The sequence below is a fragment of the Carex rostrata genome, chromosome 12, assembly GCF_964058835.1.
Source record: "Carex rostrata chromosome 12, lpCarRost1.2, whole genome shotgun sequence".
NCBI classification, from domain to species: Eukaryota; Viridiplantae; Streptophyta; class Magnoliopsida; order Poales; family Cyperaceae; genus Carex; species Carex rostrata.
In genome coordinates this window covers 1,812,553-1,833,478 of record NC_135929.1, presented here as the reverse complement: position 1 = coordinate 1,833,478, position 20,926 = coordinate 1,812,553, and the positions used below count along the sequence as shown (strand labels likewise).

General features: G+C 34.3%; 4 protein-coding genes across 6 annotated transcripts; all 4 read left to right on the top strand.

Moving 5' to 3' along the window:
• Positions 1-4,060: 4,060 nt before the first annotated feature.
• On the top strand, positions 4,061-7,152 carry LOC144563485 (PITH domain protein (DUF1000)). Of its 3 annotated transcripts, XM_078312968.1 has the most exons (11): positions 4,061-4,106; positions 4,139-4,228; positions 4,778-4,858; positions 5,192-5,241; positions 5,412-5,489; positions 5,707-5,764; positions 5,850-5,899; positions 6,103-6,211; positions 6,292-6,353; positions 6,801-6,852; positions 6,970-7,152. In XM_078312968.1, the coding sequence occupies exons 2-10, from the start codon at positions 4,145-4,147 to the stop codon at positions 6,841-6,843; spliced, it is 615 nt and encodes a 204-aa protein (XP_078169094.1). In that variant the 5' UTR covers positions 4,061-4,106; positions 4,139-4,144; the 3' UTR covers positions 6,844-6,852; positions 6,970-7,152. The 3 variants fall into 3 exon arrangements, with proteins under 3 accessions (XP_078169094.1, XP_078169092.1, XP_078169093.1); XM_078312966.1 differs by having other exon boundaries at positions 4,094-4,228; positions 6,801-6,862; positions 6,975-7,152; XM_078312967.1 differs by lacking the exon at positions 5,412-5,489 and having other exon boundaries at positions 4,094-4,228.
• A 1,836-nt stretch (positions 7,153-8,988) lies between these two features.
• LOC144563484 (phosphorylated adapter RNA export-like protein) lies at positions 8,989-11,351 on the top strand. Its single transcript, XM_078312965.1, has 4 exons — positions 8,989-9,344; positions 9,701-9,806; positions 10,289-10,432; positions 10,886-11,351. The coding sequence occupies exons 1-4, from the start codon at positions 9,085-9,087 to the stop codon at positions 11,141-11,143; spliced, it is 768 nt and encodes a 255-aa protein (XP_078169091.1). The 5' UTR covers positions 8,989-9,084; the 3' UTR covers positions 11,144-11,351.
• A 305-nt stretch (positions 11,352-11,656) lies between these two features.
• Positions 11,657-13,560, top strand: LOC144563486 (histone-lysine N-methyltransferase). Its single transcript, XM_078312970.1, has 7 exons — positions 11,657-11,840; positions 11,928-11,989; positions 12,225-12,308; positions 12,670-12,724; positions 12,818-12,953; positions 13,076-13,126; positions 13,252-13,560. The coding sequence occupies exons 1-7, from the start codon at positions 11,753-11,755 to the stop codon at positions 13,349-13,351; spliced, it is 576 nt and encodes a 191-aa protein (XP_078169096.1). The 5' UTR covers positions 11,657-11,752; the 3' UTR covers positions 13,352-13,560.
• Positions 13,561-14,550: 990 nt separating this feature from the next.
• EMB3103 (Pentatricopeptide repeat (PPR) superfamily protein) lies at positions 14,551-19,442 on the top strand. Its single transcript, XM_078312958.1, has 10 exons — positions 14,551-14,823; positions 15,233-15,317; positions 15,415-15,678; positions 16,347-16,649; positions 16,932-17,036; positions 17,118-17,217; positions 17,457-17,779; positions 17,892-18,068; positions 18,347-18,475; positions 18,770-19,442. The coding sequence occupies exons 1-10, from the start codon at positions 14,597-14,599 to the stop codon at positions 19,010-19,012; spliced, it is 1,956 nt and encodes a 651-aa protein (XP_078169084.1). The 5' UTR covers positions 14,551-14,596; the 3' UTR covers positions 19,013-19,442.
• Positions 19,443-20,926: the final 1,484 nt, after the last annotated feature.

The following is a 20,926-nucleotide window of genomic DNA, read 5'->3' as shown; positions in this document are numbered from 1 at the left end:
AAGGTTGATGTTTGAAAGTAAAAATATTACTGTCCCCGGTATCCAGGGAAATTTGGAGCCGACTCTCCTGTCTGTAGCATAAAAATAATATTAAATTCGTACAGTATCAAAAACTCACGTATCGTTAGAAATAATGACGAGATTGAACGAAAAAAAAAAAATAACTCTAAAAACGTGTAAAAAATGTGAAATAATGACGAGATTGAACGGAGAAAAAAAAAAAAACTCCAAAAACGTGTAAAAAATGTGTGTAATGTGTCAAATTTTTTTTGAAATATTTGGTATCTTAGATATGAATACTTTATATATTATATATTAACACTTGCGTGCATAGGTATCTATATTTGCACACGTTAGTTATAAAATCTATCAAATATTAGATGGTCCTCATGTAATTAATGAAGTACAATTAGTTAACGGTTCTCATAGATAGTTATTGACTGGATGATGAATGAGAGAAATTGACTAGGAAATGGTTAGTCGATCCCTAAAGAAAAAGAAACTTTCAGCTGCTTGATCACTTTATTAAGAAGATATATATTATAATTTAGTATTTTCCTTTTTGCAATAGGTTTAGTCATTTCTATACACTCAACATCTGACCAAAATTGATCTTCTTTATTAATAAGAAGTCATGTTTAACAAAAAGATTAAAAAAAAAAAATTAGCCTATAAACGAAGTTTGACATATTTTTTTGGTCCGATCGATTATGCTTGTAATGGCTCTTTGTTCAATGACCGATTTTTTTTATTGCTAGAATTTAAAGAAACGAAATCCAGAATCAGCCCCTTTTTTCAAAAGAAATTAAAAAGTTAGCAGGTACGCATATATAATATGTGCATCTCAAAACGTAGGGTAAGGTTAAGGTGCTATGGGTTGCATAAAGGCTTACGGTGTTACGGTTCAATATTCGAGTTTTCAAAATTTAAACAGTCGATCCGAACTGTTCATCTTGTTCTCCATATTAATATGTGTTTGAAGACCAAATTTTATATTTTTTAAAAATTTGTTCCTATTTTTTTAAATAGGTAGAAAATCAGTTGATCTAAAAAATTATGCACCATTTAGATATTTGATTTTCTACCTATCTAAAAAAATAGTAAAATTTTTTTCAAAAAATGTAAAATTTGGTCTCCAAATACATATTAATATGGAGAACAAAATGAACGGTTCAGATCGACCATTTAAATTTTAAAAACTCAAATATTGAACCGTAGCACCGTAGGTCGCTATGCAATCCATAACACCTTAGCGTTACCCCAAAACACATCTCTCAAAAGGCTGTATAGATTTAGTTTACGGAGTTTACCTGCGTATCTCTTTTTTTATTTTTTTCATGTCACATGTAACGCCAAGGAAATTAAGAGTTATCAATTCTTTTTTGCCCTGTTTCCGTAACCTCTATTTTTTTTTTATCTTTATTGTCTCGTTATTGTCTCCGCGACTAATTACTAAAAGTTCTTTCTGCATGCCTCGTTTTTGGTCTTTTGGCATTTTTTTTTTCTTTCCTTCAATCCTTCCTGAATTTGTGTTTTCAAAAGTGGAACACACACAAAAAAGAAAAGAAAATAAGATACGCAAACTTTCAGTCTATTTATCACGAGTATGACTAATATAATATCAGTGTCATTTCAGTCTATATAACATCAACTCCAAAACTTATCAAATCGAGTTCAAATGGTGAATCCAAATTGTTCAAACCAATTTACTTATGACTGATGCATTTACATGCAAACTTTTTATATTTTCAAGTTATTTTAGTATCAAATCAAGTGGCAAAAAAATTGAAAAATAAATATATTAAAATTAACTTAAAAACTCAAACATTTGACTGCTTAACTTAATATCAAATAAACTCAAAAACTTATAAATTTTACATGTAAACGCACAACTAATGAAGTAGATCGGTTTGAATGGTTTGGATTCACCATTTAAACCCGATTTGATATATTTTGAAATTGATATTATATAGGAGTAGAACTAGGGTGCTCTTAAGTTCACCAAAGTTTTGGTGAGCTTAACTCTAAAACTTATCAAATCGATTTCAAATAACGAATCCGAACCGTTGAAACTCGCATACCTTACGTGTGATGCATCTACATGTGAAATTTTTAAACATTCGAATTAATTTAGTATAAAGTCAAGCGGTCAAAAAAAGTTCAAAAATGAATGCACTAAAATTAATTTATTAACCTTCTAATTTTGACCAAAGATACATAAAATATGTGCATCTTCTTTAAAATATTCATATATGCGTACCTCACATGTGACGGGTGCAAACTAGGTCCGGTACCTTTGTTAATTTTCAAGTGTTTTTAGAAAGTCCGATGACTTTTGAATTTTGAATTTTTTTTTAAATGCTAAAGAATTATTCGGTAGGAAAGAATTAAGTCCTCTTAAAAAAAATTTCACATACTTTAGCTTTTTTAGATGGATAATCCTTCCAAGCACTGATTTCTTAATAAGGATTAAGAACCCCTCTCCTCTCTTTAACCTCATTTTTTTCGAAATCTGAATTCCTACTCAAGCTTTTAGAAGTGTTTACTTATGAATTAAGTTTTCTTAACGTATATTTATGAATTAAAATAACTGAATATGAACTCTTTAACACGAATTTAAATTTAATCCCACTTTTATTATCACAATAAATGGCGTAGACTGTTTATTACCAGAGGGTAATAAGGGAAATGGAGGTGATGTGATGGATGCTGGGGTAGCGTTTGTTGGTATAAATTTACAGAATATTCGGATAGTTAGAAATTAATTAAAATAAATCAAATTGAAATAGAGTTACCCGGATCGTGTACGGAACATTTTCCTTAAATGTATTTTGTTTCATCGTGCAAGATGGAACCGCAACCAAGATAATCCGAGGCTGTTACTCCTTAGGCACGCCATGGAAGCAACTGACGATAACTTCGCAATATCCAGCATAGATCAGAATTTAATTAATTGAGATAAGATACAAATGGAGGATTAATCAAAGGACATTATGTGGGAGTAAATCAAAGAAAAAGTTTTTTCTCCTCTTCATTTATTTCTCAGATACAAACGAACAGAGGAGAGAGATATATTAAGGATTATATCAAAAGGAGAAAGGGTTGAGAGTATTTATTTTTATTTCTCTTCTCCCATATCAAACAGAGGGGAACATATGTAATTATATAGATCCAGTCAAGAAACTTAATGTTGATTAATGATAATTACAAAATGAAAAGAAAAGCATCATAAAGATGCTATAAAGAGGTGTAACAGTAAAAGTCATTAACACAATAATGATGATAATTAGCAAAATAATTCACCATTAGAGAAATACTCATTCGATTTAACCCTTTAATTTTCATATATCACAAATGAATATTTTAATCAAATATAAAATATTGAGTTGAAATTTTGAGTTTTCAAATAAAGTTCCAACAATGCTAGGGAGAATTTTCTGAATTCACAAAAGAAATAATATTTAATTTTAGTAAGATAATTTAAACACATCAAACTCACTTTCAACGTAGATATGGAATTTTGAATTTGCGACTTGTCTTGTTTTCTAACTATTGAAATCTTTCTTATAACAACAGTAACTTCTGTGACGTGGCATCTGGCCCGCTTATCAGCAACATTTCGGGGTGGAGATACCTGACGTGCTGAAGGAAATCTTGTGCCAAATTATGGTCCCCACTCGTCAGTAAATTAACTGGGGTATGAAGAGATGTCGGTAGAGGCACCTCTGCATTAACGCACCGTTTGAGTATATTTCTAGACCGTGCGATCAGAATCCAAGCCAATACGGATCACCTCTGTTTAACGCACGGGGTCCTTTAATATTAGCGTGGATTTAAATCGGACAGTCCAGATATTAACTCAAAATTTGAGTTAACTCAGAGGATAATGAATTCGTATCCAATCCGATCTCTTCTCGTAGCATCTAGAAAACATATAAGTTCTCCTTTAAAAAAAAATAAAAAACCGAAAACATATAAGTTGTAAAACCCTTGTCGCTTTTCTTTCTCGCTCTTCATCTCCTTCATTTTCTTCCCCAAAACGGACCCCGATTACGAGCCGAGAAAGGTCGAAGCTAAATAAATTTTACGAAAAGACAGAGAGAGAGAGAGAGAGAGAGAGAGAGAGAGAGAGAGAGAGGTGAGAATGGCGTGTATGCATGATCACAGCTGCGAGGAGCACAACTGCTCCTCCGATTGGTCTCTCTACAAGCACATCGACTTATCTAAGGTTTAGTTTTCTTATCTCTCTCATTATATTTCTCCAATTGATAGAAAGTTTCCTCAGTTTCGGTTTATGGTTACTTAGATCGAACGGTTTCCATATTATTTTTTTTTATTGTAGCTGCGATGTACACAAGTACATTGTAGTTCAGCTCTGATCAAGTGTTAGTCTGGAATGTTTGGTTCAATTTAATGTTCTACTGTGCTTGTAATAACCTTCTACGTAGTTTTGTTTTTTCCGGATTAGCTCTTTTGCATTACTCTTTTTTATTTATTTTTAATATGCACTTTTCTTCAGGGTACATAGAAATACTATCTTTACATGGAACTTGAAGCGTAACCCAAACTAGCTTGTACCATCAGGTGTAGGTTGAGTGTTGTATTAGGTACCAGAATACACTCCCACAATTATTCTAAATAACTTTTGAGAAAGTAAATAAGATGTGTGGTTAGGATATCCAGTTAGTCCCTCAAATGGATAACTCAAAATTGACCTTTTTATGCAAATTGTTGCTCCAGATTTTGATGTTTTGCTGTTCTATTTCAAAATTGATAGGTCTCAGCATTGAACGAGTCTGTTCCTGGAAGTGTGAAGAGTATTTTCAAAGCATGGGAGCAAAGGCTAGAGACATCTGGGGTACTACACATTTGTCCTTCTACATTGTACATATTTTGTTGTAATTAGTTTTGGGCAAAGAATTCTGTCTAAAGACCATAATCGTTCAGATATAAGACACATCTTTACATTTAGCGAATCATTTGTTGGACATTTGTGATTTTCCAAGTAATTTTGTCTTTTGATGGAAGCATATAGATACAATACTTACAGTCCATCTAAAGCTAGGATAGCGCTCACAATTTAATGTCCTCGAGCTCTTTCCACTTTTAGCATAATACAAACTTCAAGTCGAAAGTATCTGCCATATTTTCTTACCAAAGAAGGCTTCTCTAAAATATTTTTATTTAATAGGACTATTTGGAGAGCAATGATGATGACCCTGAGTTGCTTGTTTTCATCCCGTGAGTTGCAAATTGCTTCTGACATTCCACATTTTTGTCTTCACTTAAAATTTGCAAAGTTAAATTGTACCAAAGATCATTTACTTCTTATTTCCAGTCTTGATACTTAAATATGATCTCTGGGTGTTTTGTTTTTCTTCTTATTTTGTTATTGTTGATGAGGTGAATAGATTCACATCAGATGTGAAGATCAAAAGTATTTCTATTGTTGGTGGTGCAGAAGGAACCAGCCCCTCTAAACTGAGAGCGTATGTTTTCTTCATTGCATAAAATTTCTTAATTAATATGGGTGATCTTATAGCGAGTACAAGCCAATTAATTTTCTCCCTCTTTTTGGTCCTTGCACTGGTATAGAAGTATAGTGCATCAATAACTGTCACCATGTTTTTCTGATTGCAATACAAGTAAAACATGTCACCTTGTGCTGTTGCTGGATTTATAAGCAGTTGTTTTGATTTATTACAGATTTATAAATCAGGAAGGGATTGACTTTTCTGATGCTCAAAATATGCAACCAGTTCAGGTCAGTTTTTTTTACATCTATTTGGACAGCATTTTCCAATTTGTTTTTGTTCATTGTAATATATTAGACAATCTTTGTGTATCAGGAATGGGAACTGGCTGAGAATCTGCAAGGAGCGCTCGAGTATCAAACCAGGTGCTGCTGGATTCGCATTATTTACTTTCTTTTTTACATTTACAACCATAGTGATTGATTCTAGTCTGCATTGGTTCTGTGCTTCTTTAATCTTTATCGTTTAAAATGGATCTGTGCTTACTGTACCATGGCTGATCACAAATACCGGGTTTGTATGGCTTTGTTTTTTGCTGATGAATTGTCTTAATTGATGGTACTAATAGGTATTCAAAATTCCAAAGTGTGGCGAACCTTACTTTACATTTTCCTAATAACTTTGGTGGTGATACTACTCGGATTTATTTTATCGGTCTACGTGGTGAAGCAACACAGGTTCAATTTGAGATTTTTTATTTTATTTAAATAAATGATTTTATACTGGAGTCTCATACTAAATCTTGACCCACTGACAGCTAAAAAGAGATGTGGTTGCTACAATTGTTTATGAAGTTACGCCGAATCCATCTGACCACAAGTGAGTACTGTTAACATGATTTCTGTTTTTTTGGTAATAATTCAAGGCTGTGATTTGTATTACAAGAAAACTAAAGGAGTAAATTTGGAAAAAAAAAAGAAAAAAAAAGGCCGATTACATGTATGGCCAAGTCTTTCAAACACGTCGAAGCACCATAAGATCACGAGTTAATCCAAATCTTTACCAAAAATGCCCGTGGCACTCCTGGCCTCTTCTCCTTAGTAAAATAAAGGAGGGATAGTTTTTCATTTTTGGGGAAGTATATGCTGAGCAGTAAGCAGTTATGCCTTGGTATTTACAAGAATTGTTTTGCAATGTTGCATTTGTGGTGGTCTTCTTGGGACATAACCAAAAGCTTTACTTAATTGATATGCGGACTCTTTAATGAATCTTCTTGCTAGTTATTAAATTGGCAAGAGCTCAAACAATTCTCTGTTCTATTTACAGGACCAAATCTGACAGCAGTAGTGGGATTTCACCTGTAGAGTAAGCTTAACAGGTGAGAACATGTAGGAAAAAATAAACCAAATCAAGGTTTTCTAATTAGGGTTTTATTGTCCGTCTATTTAAATGCTTTTATATAATTCCATTATTTTTATATATCTTTTTGTCATAGACAAGAGAGCTGCGGTTCTAAAAGATCCAGGGGAGGAACTGTAGCAGTGTCACCTTGGTGCCTTGTTTCTTGGAATTTGAATTTGTACCTAAATAAAAGTAGAATTTGTTAGACCTTTAGCAGACGAGTCTGTATGAACGAAGTATTTTGATCTTTCATATTGACATTTTTCTGTCGTCCTATTATTTTCTTTTGGGAATCGGTTCAAGTAAAAAAAAAAAAAAAACAGAGAGTTCACAGCATTTCCAATCCAGATGCAGGATGAATTTTAATGGTCGATTGTATAGGAAACGCAGTTTGTTTTAATCTAGCTATTCGTCTTAGTGTACAATTTTCCACTTTATTTTAGCATCAACAAAATCGTTCAAATTATATGCTAAAATGAAAGTTCCGGAGCTTCTGTTTAGTTCACAAATTGATTAGAAGATTTTAAAAAACGAGAGCGATTATATACATGATAATGCATCTCATGTAAAATATGATAAAAATCGGTATTAAGTTTAATTCACTCAATACTTTAGTTTTAGTTTTGGTCATTCAGCATTATTCTATCACCAAAATTGTTAATTAAAAGAAAAACACTAAACATTAAATTTCAAAATTTTGGTTATATATATATTTTTTTCGATCATATAACGTTTTACACGTGAAGTTCATATTCGATATTTTTATCTTCAAAACTGCACAAAGTTATACAAGCTTCTCAGAATCTGTCATTACATAAGTTTTTGTTCCACAAATAAATGTATACTTGAATTAATTAATGTTACAAGTGCATAATTTCAGTTAAAAATATTAATATTAATATAATTTACATAAAAGTCGGAGTTCAATGAGAAAAATCAGATAAATTTAATTTTTATTGAGTGAAAGGGATTATGGAGTAGAACTAGCGTGTTCTTAAGCTCATCAAGTTAATGTGATTTTAACTTCAAAATCTATTAGATTGATTCCAATGACAAATTCAAACTGTTGAGACTGATCTAATTTACGGATAACGCGTCTATATGTAAAATTTTAAAATTTTCGAATAAAAATTGCTTATAGACAATCAGTCAACAAAACAATTATAAATTAATCTTAGTGTATTAATTGTTCATTATTATTTTTATCGCTTGAATTTAAAAATAAATTAATTCAAAATTTTATAAATTTTGCATGCAAATATATTATCAGTTAAGTAGATTTGTTTAAACGATATAAATTTTGATTTTGAAATTAACTCACTAAATTTCTCGGTAAGCTTAAGAACACTCAGTTCAACTTGAGAGAAAGGAGCGGTCAGAGAAAGACAACTGAATGACCTTCCCCATCACTCAGTCCGTTGTTCGGCAACACATGGGAGATTAAGTATTAATCCGTGCTAAGGATGGATTGTTCGGTAAGCTAAAGAAAGAACTAGAGAATTAAGATAGAAAATGAAGCTAAAGGAAGATGAGAGGTGCATTAAAGAAATGATATGAGATTAAGATTCAGACAAAATGAAGCTAAAGAATTAATATTTGATAAGATTAAGCGACTAAAAATAAATAAATAAATGAGGCTGTTTTAACTCTAGAGGTCTTAGACGAACAGCAGTGTTCAATATTTGTGATCCGGAAAGCGGTACGCAAATTTAACCCTGCGAGTTGCGAGAATCCGTATTACCCTGGTATCTGAGGTGCAAGTTATAAATCCGGACCATTCATTTAACGTGGCATGAATCTCAAAGCAGAACCCCCACAGGCTCAGTAGGCTCCGGATTGGATTTGGACTGGCTGAGATTAATCTGGGCCGTACGTTTTTTTTCAATTGTACGTACCTGACACGGACTCGAGTTGCGACCGGGTAGTCTGGTGAGTGCGTATCCTCTGAGATATCTCATATTTTGCGTGACCAACGTGTCCGGTGTCTATTCGGGGGTGATGTAGGGGTCAGTATTTTGTGTGCTTTGAGATTCGCGTAGAACGTCTTTAAACGGTTAGGATTTTCCATAAAATCACGCAAAGTTTGAGATATCTCAGAGGATACGAATTCTAGTCTGGTACCGCCTTAAACCCTTTCGCGTTTGCTCCTTTCCCGCTGAATCCCTCCTTCAATCCGACTGTCTTCTTGTTTCCGTCGTTTCCATTTCCGATGGAAAGAAACAGTACCATAGATGAAGAACAAACCCTAGCTGCCAATGCATACGAAGAGGACGATGTGGAGATGCTCGATGCGGAAACCCTAGACGGCGGCGCCGTCGTGTCTCCGCTTCGCGACTCCTCCTCCGCCCCCGCAGGCGGTAGCGGAGATCGGATTGTGGATGGAGGTCAAGGAGGAAAAAATAAACGGCGGAGGAGGAATCGGAAGAAGAACAAAGCTGGCAATCCTTCCAATATTGCTGATATTAACAGGTTCATTTTCTGATACCCATGTCTTTCTTGTAAAATATCAAATGGTGTTGTCTCTTGTGTGGTTGTATGAGTTAGTCAAGCTGATACTTTTGTATTGATATGCTTGTTTGAGCATTCATTAGCCCCTCTTTGGGTTCTGAGATCAACTGGTGTACTGTTGTGTGAAGCAACATAATTTAGTAGAATTGTATTGCCTGCAGAGCACTAGCATCTAGCACTTTTAAATTTTCAATAGTTTCCAGAGTTGAATTGGAAAATTATATTAGTAAATCTTTTCGTCCATTTAGAGCTGGACAACGATTCGCTCTAGCTCCATACATTTTGCAAATCTGTGATGAATCTTAATTTATTTTCAGGTTTGTACTTGATACGTGTAAGCGCTTAAAAGAGAAGAAGTCATATTTGGTATGGAATGCAGTTGCATGTCTAGGAGTCTCTGCAGTCTGTGATCTTGTCAAAGAGGTAACTTTTCCCCACATTATTTTTGCATCTAATTTTGATTGGATGCGAGGAATCTTAAATTATTACATAATTCATGGCCTCTAGCTTTTTCGTAGGAGATGTCTTTAAATACTATTTGATCCATACGCACATAAATGTTGCATTTTAGTTCTGTTTCTTTTCATGTTTTTGTAGTTTGATTGTAAATAAGGCCTAACTGGACTTACTAGGGCATTTAGCATTAAGTTTACACCACAATAAGGTTCATTTTGATAAGGCTGAACAAGAGTAAGGAGCTAATTATTTTGCTGAAAGAACAAAACACAATATTACTTTGTTGCCTGATCAGCTTCCAATATTGGTCAGATCCTTAAAAGCAGCAAATTTTTTTATGTGAATTGGAAAGGCGGTGGCAGTCTGGCAGACACTACTTTCCTGTGAAAACTTTTTAAGTCAAGTATAAGATCGTTTTCTAATTGAATTGTGAAAATGAAATGTTCTAGGTGGAAGCAATAGACAAATGTGGGGGGCAAATGACAACAGATGGCAAGCGCTTGCGTACAGGTGGTGGTGTTCTTTGGAATATCCTCAAAACCCGTGAGCCCAAGGCTTATAAAGAAATTATGCTAAAGGGGAAGGAATTTGAGGTATCTCCTCTTCATTCCACTACTTTTTATGTACAATTAACTCATAAGCATCTGCTACCCTGGTTTCTTCATTTGCTATATGCTGGATTATATTATCTCAATACTTTGTACAATGATTACATTCTTTCTGAAGAACTAGTATCCTTTCACTGTATGTATGGTAATACAACCAATGAATCATAAATAAAAAAGTAAATAAAACTAAGTAATTAACAATATAGCAACCAGCTCATGACCTTTAGCTGTATCACCACTGATAGAATTTAACAATAAGTTTTTAAGGCACCGGAAACCAATGAACTATCACAGGTATCAAGGACTCCTGTTTTATTGTTACTTGATATTAAAAATGGTTTTGAGGATTAGATCTTGATAAAAAAAAAAAAAATTTTACCACAAATCCGACTTCAATGGACTCTTACGAACTAAATGTACTGTTTTTTATAATTGCAGAAGAAACTAAGGAATCCTAGACCTAAACCAGAAACGATGAAAGGCAAGAATGAAGAAACAAGCTCTCAGACAAGTACCATTGTACCTGAAGAAGAGATTGAACTGCTTGATGTGCATGAGCCTTTGGCTAGTGATGTGGGACCATTTGAGGAAGAATTGCCATCTGAGCCCGCAACAGAGCGTAAATCAATTCGTGACAGGATAAGAGTACCAGTTACTTATGATGACCTTTTTGAAGAGGGAGAGATTCATGATTAAGCTTTCAAATTTGTTTTCAGCTTAGAATATTTTTTGCCTTGCTAAGTTGAAGTCCCTTTTTGGTACGGAATTTTACTGACCTTCGTTTAGCACGTTTTGTCTTCAATTGCAAGTGCACGGGTTATATTTGATGAATTAATGTGTATATTTTTAACAATCGAGTAGCAGCTCTTCATACCCTTTCTAGAGAGGTTCTCATTATACAAAACTTGCCGATTATACTAAATTGTTTTTGTTAAAGTACTTGTGCCACGGTAGGAGAATATAGAGGCCCGTTGCGGATAGTTGCATGTTGGAGGATGAAATGTCAAGAAATAAAAAATATTAAGTCGAACTTGGAAATGTTGTTCGCATTATCTACATGGAATGGAGAGCAATACGTGTCGAATTGTCAAGAGGAGAATATAGGCACAGTTCCCGTACATATAAAACCGGTTCACAGGCTATGGGCCCTCGGCCCAGTGACTTGGATCATTTGCTGAAGTTTTACGTTTTGAAAAGGCTGGACTTTGACCCATTAAAGCATGACCGCGTTAGTGCAGAGGGTGAGTTTGTCACTTGTGCTTTGATCTTCGCCGGAGAAGGGAGGCGACAAAAACGAATCGAGGGATGAGCATCGCGACTACCTGGTGGCGTCGCCGCCGGGGCAAGGATCCTCTCGACGAGGCCGACGACCCTCTCCCCATGGATTCCCAAGGCATTACTTTCTCTCAGCAATTTCGCTGTAATACTTGAATAAATAGCACAGAATAACAATTCACGCATGGTGTTACATTATCCACAGAGCAAGAAGAGATGGTGAAATCCTTCGAGAAGAAGCACGTGCAACAGAGCCTCCTCTGGCGTGTACTTTTCTCTCCTCCTCTTCTCTAATTAGTTTTGACACCTCGGGTTTCGTGTAGGCCCTTACCGTGTAGGATCTCTGTGTTCGTCCCAGCACCGATTTACTACATATGCTTGCAAATAGAGAGCGTCACGGGAAATTTTAACTTTCATTTGTGCTCTTCTTCCATTGATTTAGGCAAGTTCCACCTCTATATCTTTCTATCTGCCGTAGATTTACTTGCTTTGTAATTTGTAGAGAGTATTTGCTGGACTTCTCTTTAGCTATGCTGGGTTCATGATATATTGCGTTTTCAATCAAGCTTGGTTTCCTTGGGAACTGGTACGTACCAAGTTGCATTCTGTTGTTTAATTAATGATAGAAGTAAGTCTTTCAGCACTTTTTAAGGACTAAGTATGGCAGGTTAGCGAATTGAGAAGAATTAACCGCACTTGATGTTTCTTAAAGATGAATTTGTTCTGGTCATGTTTAGATATTATATTTACTTCTTTTTGCATATTTTGTAGCACTATTGGGAAAATTAACATTTTTATGTAATAAGAACTAAAATTAAGCTCAAGTACAATCTCAACTGTTTAAGATAAAATGTTATGAAGAATCACTTTAGATTGTAGATAAATGCTAAAATGTTTTGTAGTACCTTAGTTGAACTTATAATTTGGTATATTGTATTCTCTTGTAGAGATTTCATGCATATTTCATGGAGGAGATGCACCCTGGGATGCCCATTTTGTTTGGTATGTTTTATACATGCATATAATTTCTTGTTTTCCTCTCTGCATCTATTCCTTTAGACAAATTCATGTTCATACTTAAAACTTTCTATACAGATTTAGTGGCTGTGGTAGCATGTTTATTGGCAGTAAAAGGCCTTTTACAAAAGTCAAGCTCTTCTAAAAAGTTCTTTTGGTACTCTAGCTATGTGAGTCTCTTGGTTGCTGTTTTTTGGATAGTCTACATGCTGAGGTAAATTACATTAGTCACCATGTACAAATTTGAAGTTTTCTCTGCTAAAATCTTAATTTTATTTATTTCGTGTTGCATCCGCCCCCCCTGCCCCCATCCCCCACCCCTAATTTTCTTTACAGTTTGCCGAGGTTCAGATGGGATGTAGTATGGCTTCCCTTGGCTCCTTTGGGGTATTGTCATCTTATCATCTTCTTATTTTATTCGACTTCTGCTCACAAACTTATCTTGTGCGATTGTTGACCTGCCGGAATATTAGTGTTACTTTTCTTTTCTAAAAATGTTTATTTTTGTGTAGTGGTGCTGCGTTATGCTTATATGTGGATCATTTGCTGTCAGAATCACTAGAAGACATAAACAAGCTTAAAACCTACATGTACAATTATAAAGCTCTTTAAACTTACTGTTTGGAAGTTTTTGCTTTGGTAGTTTTGGAGGCAAGATTATTTGCTCTACATTTGGTTATGTAAGCAAAAGAAGTTAGTAGGATGTAATTTTCAGCTTATTTTCTTCTTGTATTAATTAGTTGATAGTTGCTACTGTGTATAACCCGATTTTGATAATTACCTGACCTATGGAAATGGGATATAGATTGTATTTTGTGCCTTTCTATAAATGTTTTTGCCAATTGGTCATGGATTGTATTTTGTGCCTTTCTAAATGTTTTTGCCAATTGAGAGGGGACAAGTATCCTCTCCAATACTGTAAAAGATTCCCTTCACTTTACGGTTTGAGATTAACTCTTAGTCGGTTTGAGATTCGGGCTAGAGCAGGAGGCAGTATTATTAGAATTTGTGATTCGTGCCAATTTAAAAAAAACGATCTAGATCCAATAATTCTAAAAGATTCCCTATTACGGTACCGTGGAGGATAACAGAAGTAAAATGTTGATCTAGTTATATGTTGGCCCAAGTAATCGAACTCCGTTTAGTTTAGCCCTAGCCCATCAGCGAATACTAGTAAGTAGTAATGCACTTTCGGATTTCCTTGTGTAATCGGGTAAAGTTATTGACAGAGCTTTTTTGCTTCATACAGCGCACTAATCTAACGCTGTTTTGACTCTGTTGTCTATGCGCTGCATAAAGCAAAAAAGAATCCGTCAATATCTTTACCCATGTAATCGAACTCGAGCTCTCTTTGATCGGGTTCGGATTTGACAGTTTTATACTACAAATGGGAGTCAAATTTGACAGTTTCATAATATTTTCTACTAAATTATATAAAAATTTATCAATACTTACAAATTTTTTGAAAATAAATGGGAATCAATTGAGCCCCATTTACACTTAGTGCCTCCGCCTTTGTCGATACCAATTGTATGTACTGGTTTATATAATAAATCAGAAAACTAATTAGTTCTTAAGTATTGAGAAACTTTTTTTGTTCCTGTAAGCTGAGCTATTCTATCCTTATCTATGTGATCCAAGAATCCGTATCCTCTGTAGTATTGTAGAGGATCACCCTCACTTTACGGTTTGAGATTAAATCTCAACCGGTTTGAGATTCGGGTCGCAGTAGGGGGCAGTATTTTTGGGCTTTGAGATTCGTGCCAAGTTAAAAAGAACGGTCCAGACCTAGTAATCGTAAAAGATTCTCTTTTACAGTAATAGATAGGATGTGAAATCGAGACCCAAACGGAGGCCATGGCGCTCTCTCTCTCCTTCTCCGTCGTTCCTCAGCTGAGAACAGCCTCGACTTTGTCGAATAAAATTTGCATTACCTGTGCACTCTCAAAAACCCTCGTCTCTCCCAAAAATTCATCGCTCAACTCAGCGCCACTTAATTCAGCCTTCAAACCTTACAAAATAGCACGGAGAGACGCCATTGATGGAATTAAGACTGCTACCGATTTGGAACCAGCTCTTCAGAGGTAGCTGTCATGCTTTAACTATGTAATTATGTAGTAGTTGTTAGTTATTTAATATAAACTTGCTTGCTGAATGGTGACCAGGTCGGTACCCATGGGCGGAGTCAAGACTTTCAAACTATGAGGGTCAAGTATATACAAATTTTATACTACAAATGGGGGTCAAATTTGACAGTTTCATAATATTTTCTACTAAATTATATAAAAATTTATCAATACTTACAAATTTTTTGAAAATAAATGGGGGTCAATTGACCCCCATTTACACTTAGTGCCTCCGCCTCTGTCGATACCAATTGTATGTACTGGTTTATATAATAAATCAGAAAACTAATTAGTTCTTAAGTATTGAGAAACTTTTTTTGTTCCTGTAAGCTGAGCTATTCTATCCTTATCTATGTGACTGAAACAGAGCAGAAGGAATATTACAAGTGGAGGATTGTAACATTATTTTACGTTTCTTTGGTGAGTCAAAAAGATGGAGCCACCTTGGCCAGGTTAGGCATAAGTTTGAGTTTTGACTGGTGCGAGATTAAAACAAGTAATTTATGTTGTTGTTTTTTCCTAATGATCTCTGTGACAATATTATTTCAGCTTTTTGTGTGGATGCAAGAGCATGAAATGTTCAATTTTGGCTCATATAGCACTTATTTCAAGTACATGGGCCTAAGTCGAAATCCAGTCAAAGCATTAAAAGCATATGATAGCATTACAGATATGGAAATTAAACTAAATGTGTCAGTTTGCAACTCTATTCTTGGTTGCTTGGTGAGAAATGGTCAAAGTGAGAGTGCTCTCAAGTTATTCGATAAAATGAAATGTGATGGCCTTTTGCCAAATTTGTTCACTTACAGCTCGGTATGTTTACTTAACCTGAGTTCCATATTTGCTTTGTGCCTATTGCTGTTTACTGAATTTGTTTTTATTTTGATAGCATATTTTTGTTGATTTGAAGTTTTCTATAACTAGTGTAATATTATGGTTGAGTGAGGCTATGGTACTATGCATAGCGCATATTGGCCCGCGCTATGGACTCAAATCTTTGGTTTGAAAGTCCTAACGTTCGATCCGAACCATTCAACATGGTCTCCATATGAATATGTACTTGTAAACTAAATTTTACATTTTTTATAATTTTTTTACTATTTTTTTAGATGGGTAGAAAATCACTTGATCTGAAAATTCTGGACCATCCAAAAACAGTGATTTTGTACCCATCTAAAAAAATAGTAAAAAAGGTTTTAAAAAAGGTAAAATTTAGTTTACAAGTACATACTCATATGGAGACCATGTTGAACGGTTTAGATCGACCGTTAGGATTGTGAAAACAAAAATATTGATCTGTAGTGCGGACCAATCAGCGGTATGCATAGTACCATAGCCTCACTATACAGCATGTGATCTGCACCTGTTTGAGCTGGCCATTATTATTTCCATACATATTATTTGATTCGAAGTGTATTACATATTTGATGTTTTTATCCTTGTCATCCCAAATTTATGGCTATTTCCTCCATTTGCTCTAGCTATTGACAGGTTGTTCTAAATTGAAAAATGGCTACACCACAGCAATGGAGTTACTCAGAGAAATAAAGGCCAAAAATCTAGGAATGGACAGTGTAATATATGGGACTCTTTTGGCAATTTGTGCCTCTAATAATTTAAGAGGAGAGGCTGAGTTATACTTTCAGCAAATGAAAAATGAAGGGCATCGTCCAAATCTGTTTCATTACAGCTCATTATTAAATGTGTATGCCGAAGATAGGGACCATACCAAAGCCGAAATGTTGATCAATGATATGAAAGCTCTCGGCATAGCACCCAATAAGGTCTGTGTTTTTAATTTATTGTTTTTATTATTGTTTCTTTTATTTAAGATTTTACTTCGTATAATTGAAGAATAATCATATGTTAGTTCTGTCTCAAAGAGCTGTTCATATTTGTACCTGGTCTCAGTACTCTGCTGTTTATGTCCATACTCGCCTTGGAATAATGCTAATTTTTTGTAAACCAAGAAAGAGTAGGTTTTGGCTTTAGGTTTACCTCCATATATCTCAAGAGCAAGTGAACATTGTTCAGAAATTAGGAGTAAATTTTCATTTTTTTGATAGGTTATATTTACTACTTTGTTGAAAGTATATGCTAGAGGAGGGCTTTTTGAGAAAGCTAAAGAGCTATTAGCTGAATTGGAGACTTTGGGATATGCTCAAGATGAGGTACCGTCTAATACAGATAAAAATAGCATTGTGATCAAATGGAATAACATGTGTTATAACATGTGATTGTGGTATTTATAGATAGCATATGCCATATTGCTAGACAATCTTGCAAAGCAAGGCAAGCTTGAGGAAGCCAAAGAAATATTTTCTGCGATGAATGAAAAAGGAGTTAAATCAGGTTTATTTATTCTCCCTGTGCTTCCTCTCTGCTATCTCTATCTCTTTTTTGGTATTTATTTGTTTATTTATTTTATTTTATTTTATTTTTGTGTGTGTGTGTGTGGGGGGTGGGGGGTGGGGGGTGGGGGCGGGGGGTACTGAATTTCAATACAAGACTTTGACCTCGAAATATCTGATCAATATGGATATACCTGTAGAATTATTCTATAAGTTGTCTGAGATATTGATTTTATCCAGATGGATATTCATATGCAATCATGATCTCGGCCTTGTGCCGCTCCCGTCTCCTCGAAGAAGCAAAACAGCTAGCAATAGAATATGAATCGAAGTACGCCAAGTATGATGATGTGGTAATACTAAATACCTTGCTCCGAGCATATTGCAACAATGGAGATATGGAGAGTGTCATGCAAATGTTAAAAAAAATGGATGAAGCTGGTATATCTCCAGATTGGAACACATTTCATATACTAACAAAATATTTCAGCAAGGAGAAGTTGCATCATCTTGCTTATAAGGCAATTGAAGATATGAATTCTAAAGGCCACCAACTAGATGAGGTAGTACTCGTTTGTTTGCTTAAACAATCTAATTTTTTGATACTACAGTCATCATGGCATTACCTGTCCATACAGAAAAAAAAAAATACCAATCAGAAGCATTGATATGTAGGACTTATCTACTTCGGTGATGATCGATTTGGGTAAGGCTGGTTTTCCATCAGAAGCATATTCGGTTTATAACATGCTGAGATATAGCCAGAGAAATCTGCAAAAATCTCTTCATGAGAAGATTCTCCAGATCTTGGTTAGTGCTGGACTTCTTAAAGATGCTTACCTTGTATTTAAGGTATCTCATTGTCTCAGAATCCTTTTTTAATTTCTTCTGCTAAAGATTTAAAAAGTTCTTCATACCCCATGCCTTCTTTTTCACTTGTTTCACTGAGAGCAGGAGAATGAGAAAGTAGGGGTGATTTAGGTAATTTATGAAGAAAATCGAGAGTAGAGGGCTATGTTCATATTTTCTGTCTTTATAAAGTCAAATGGATTGCAGGGTGCAGTATCTTTTGGCATCAATCTTCTTTACATAAATTTAGCTATGAATTTTGAAAAGATGCTATATCACAGGATTTCTCAGAATCTATATCTGATAGATCTACGGAGAAGTTCGCGTACTCGTTTATGAAATCCGGCAATGTAAATTTGATAAATGATGTATTGAAAGCCTACCATCGTTCAAGGAAGAAAATAAGCACGGTAAACTTAGAATTTATTTGTTCTCTTATTAGAAGATTAGTATTTGCTTTCATTCAATTTCAGGCTGTGCTATTCTTTTTGTTCTGTTAGTCCATTAGTTTCTTTCTTGATTCTAAAATTTCTTTTAAACTTTGGGCTTATTATACATGTATGTTAGTGGGTCTAATAACTGTTTTAAAACTATTATAGCATTTATCTTTTCCTGAATAGAATTTAGCAGGATAAATATTTCCATTGTGGGAATTGCATATGCATAGAATTTCTATGTTCCTGACTCTCTTTTTCTATTTGCAGGATATATTTACAAAAGCAATAACTAGGTACTTCGAGAGACAGGAAAAGAAAGAGTTGCTATTGCATCTATTGCAATGGATGGCTGGGCAAGGCTATTGTGTTGATGCTACTGCAAGAAATTTGCTACTAAAGAATGCAGATTTCTTCGGAAGTAAGCAGATAATAGCAGAGATTTTAGCAAAACAACAGGTAGCTCATAGAAAGTTGAATGTCAAGAGTAAGGGCCGACAAAACAAGAAGTAGCTTTGTTGGAAAATATAGCTTGATAGTGGATTTATTCAGATATACATTAGTTGAAGCAGTATCAGACTGGGGAGCAGTTGAAGAGGCCTTGGCAGGTCAGTTGATATTATGGGGTTGTGATTTGTGATGATGAAGTGGTTCAGTGAGTATTTACAATGGTTGCAATCCTAATTAGATTATGTAATATATGTACTATTTATCAGAAAGGAAGAGAGGTTGTCGAGCTCTAAAACGAAAAGTTGGAGCTACAACAGCATTATAAGGAGTTCAGATATGCTGCATCGAAACGGTTACCTAATTATATTTTTAAAAGTTCCTTTTTTTTAATATTAGAATTATTGCATTTGTTACGTATTGACAGAAATCTTTGGTTACATAAATGACATTGACAAAGTTGTACTGAAAGACTGTTTTACACCACTGCTCTTAACTTGGAATTCCCTCTTTTATGGTGTGTTTTAGAACTTTAGTATCAAAATCACACACAGATGACTGTTTTCTTTTGTTAGAAGCAGAGAAGTGATAAAATGCTTAAAAGAAACCTTTCCAAAATATATTTTTATAAACTATGTGTTACTCTTTTCAGGTCAAAAACGTAATCTGATTTAATTGGATATTGTATGAAATTGTGATAAAAAGTTGCAAAAAAATTTAGCACAACCATAATATGTATTACATAACGGCTTACTCTCGCCAATAGTTATTTTTTGTGGATAAAACAGATTTTTGTATTATATCTGTTTGGATAATTTTAGATGAGTATTTATTAGAGATAAAGTAGAAAATGTATAGCATTTATTTTTTGACTGCTTTAAACTACAGTCAGAGACATTTGGATAAATTGTTTGACAGTTATATAGGTTATTAGATTGTTATCTATAGTTTTTTTTTTTTTGGGTTATCTATAGTTATCTATAGTCGTTGTATATGTACAAAACACACAATAAAACAAGGATATATTCATTTTATCCATCTCATTTCTACTACTTGTACTATTTTTCTTTCATTCTATATGAAGCAAAAGATATTATAACTTCATACAAATTTTTCCCCTAGTCTAATAACCTACACAATATTTTCTCATGTGCAAGCCTTGAAGAACTCGAATTGTCTCTCGCTCTACACCAGTGATCAGAAAACTATCATTAGACCTCCTTCCATAAACCTACCTTCTCTGAAAATATTAGAGCTGCACAGTATAGGTCTTGATGATGATTTTGCACTGAAATTGCTTCTTAAAAGAGATTGCAACACAATAGCTGCAATAATTCTTTCGACAAAAACAATACATCTCAAGTTCTTGACCTCTCTGAAAAAGGAAAAAAAATATTTAGTTAATTAGAAAATCCAATAATAATTTACAAATCTAGTATCAGAATCAAGTTTTAGCAAACCTGAATTCTGCAAGGCATTGCAACTTGGCAGCTATTAACCCTGATTGTACGTCTGTTTCCAGATCAGCACTTAAGCGCACATCTGAGCATAAAGAAAGCAAGCAACACAGTAAGATGCAATGCTAAGTACAACTATCAATTTTTTTTTTTTTTTTTTTAAATGCAGCTAATATTTACAAAATCAGAAGTTCAGATTTTTCTCTTATGAACCCAAACAATGTTCTGTAACAGTTAGAATATGTAGATTATGGTTACACAGTTGTTTTGTTGAATATAATTTTAGTTCGTACATGTAGAATTAATTTAGTTGTTTTAATACTAGAATTATTGGCCATTTTAGAAAACAACAAAAGATAAAATTATGGGACTGCCATGCATGGAATTAATTTAGTGGTTTATGGTGACACTTTTTTCTTCATATGATGCTGGTAGATTGATGTACTTCTTAAGATTATTTGTGTTATGATTGACAATTTCAGGTGGCTATTTCTGTATTGAATTTGAGCAAGGACAATAATTT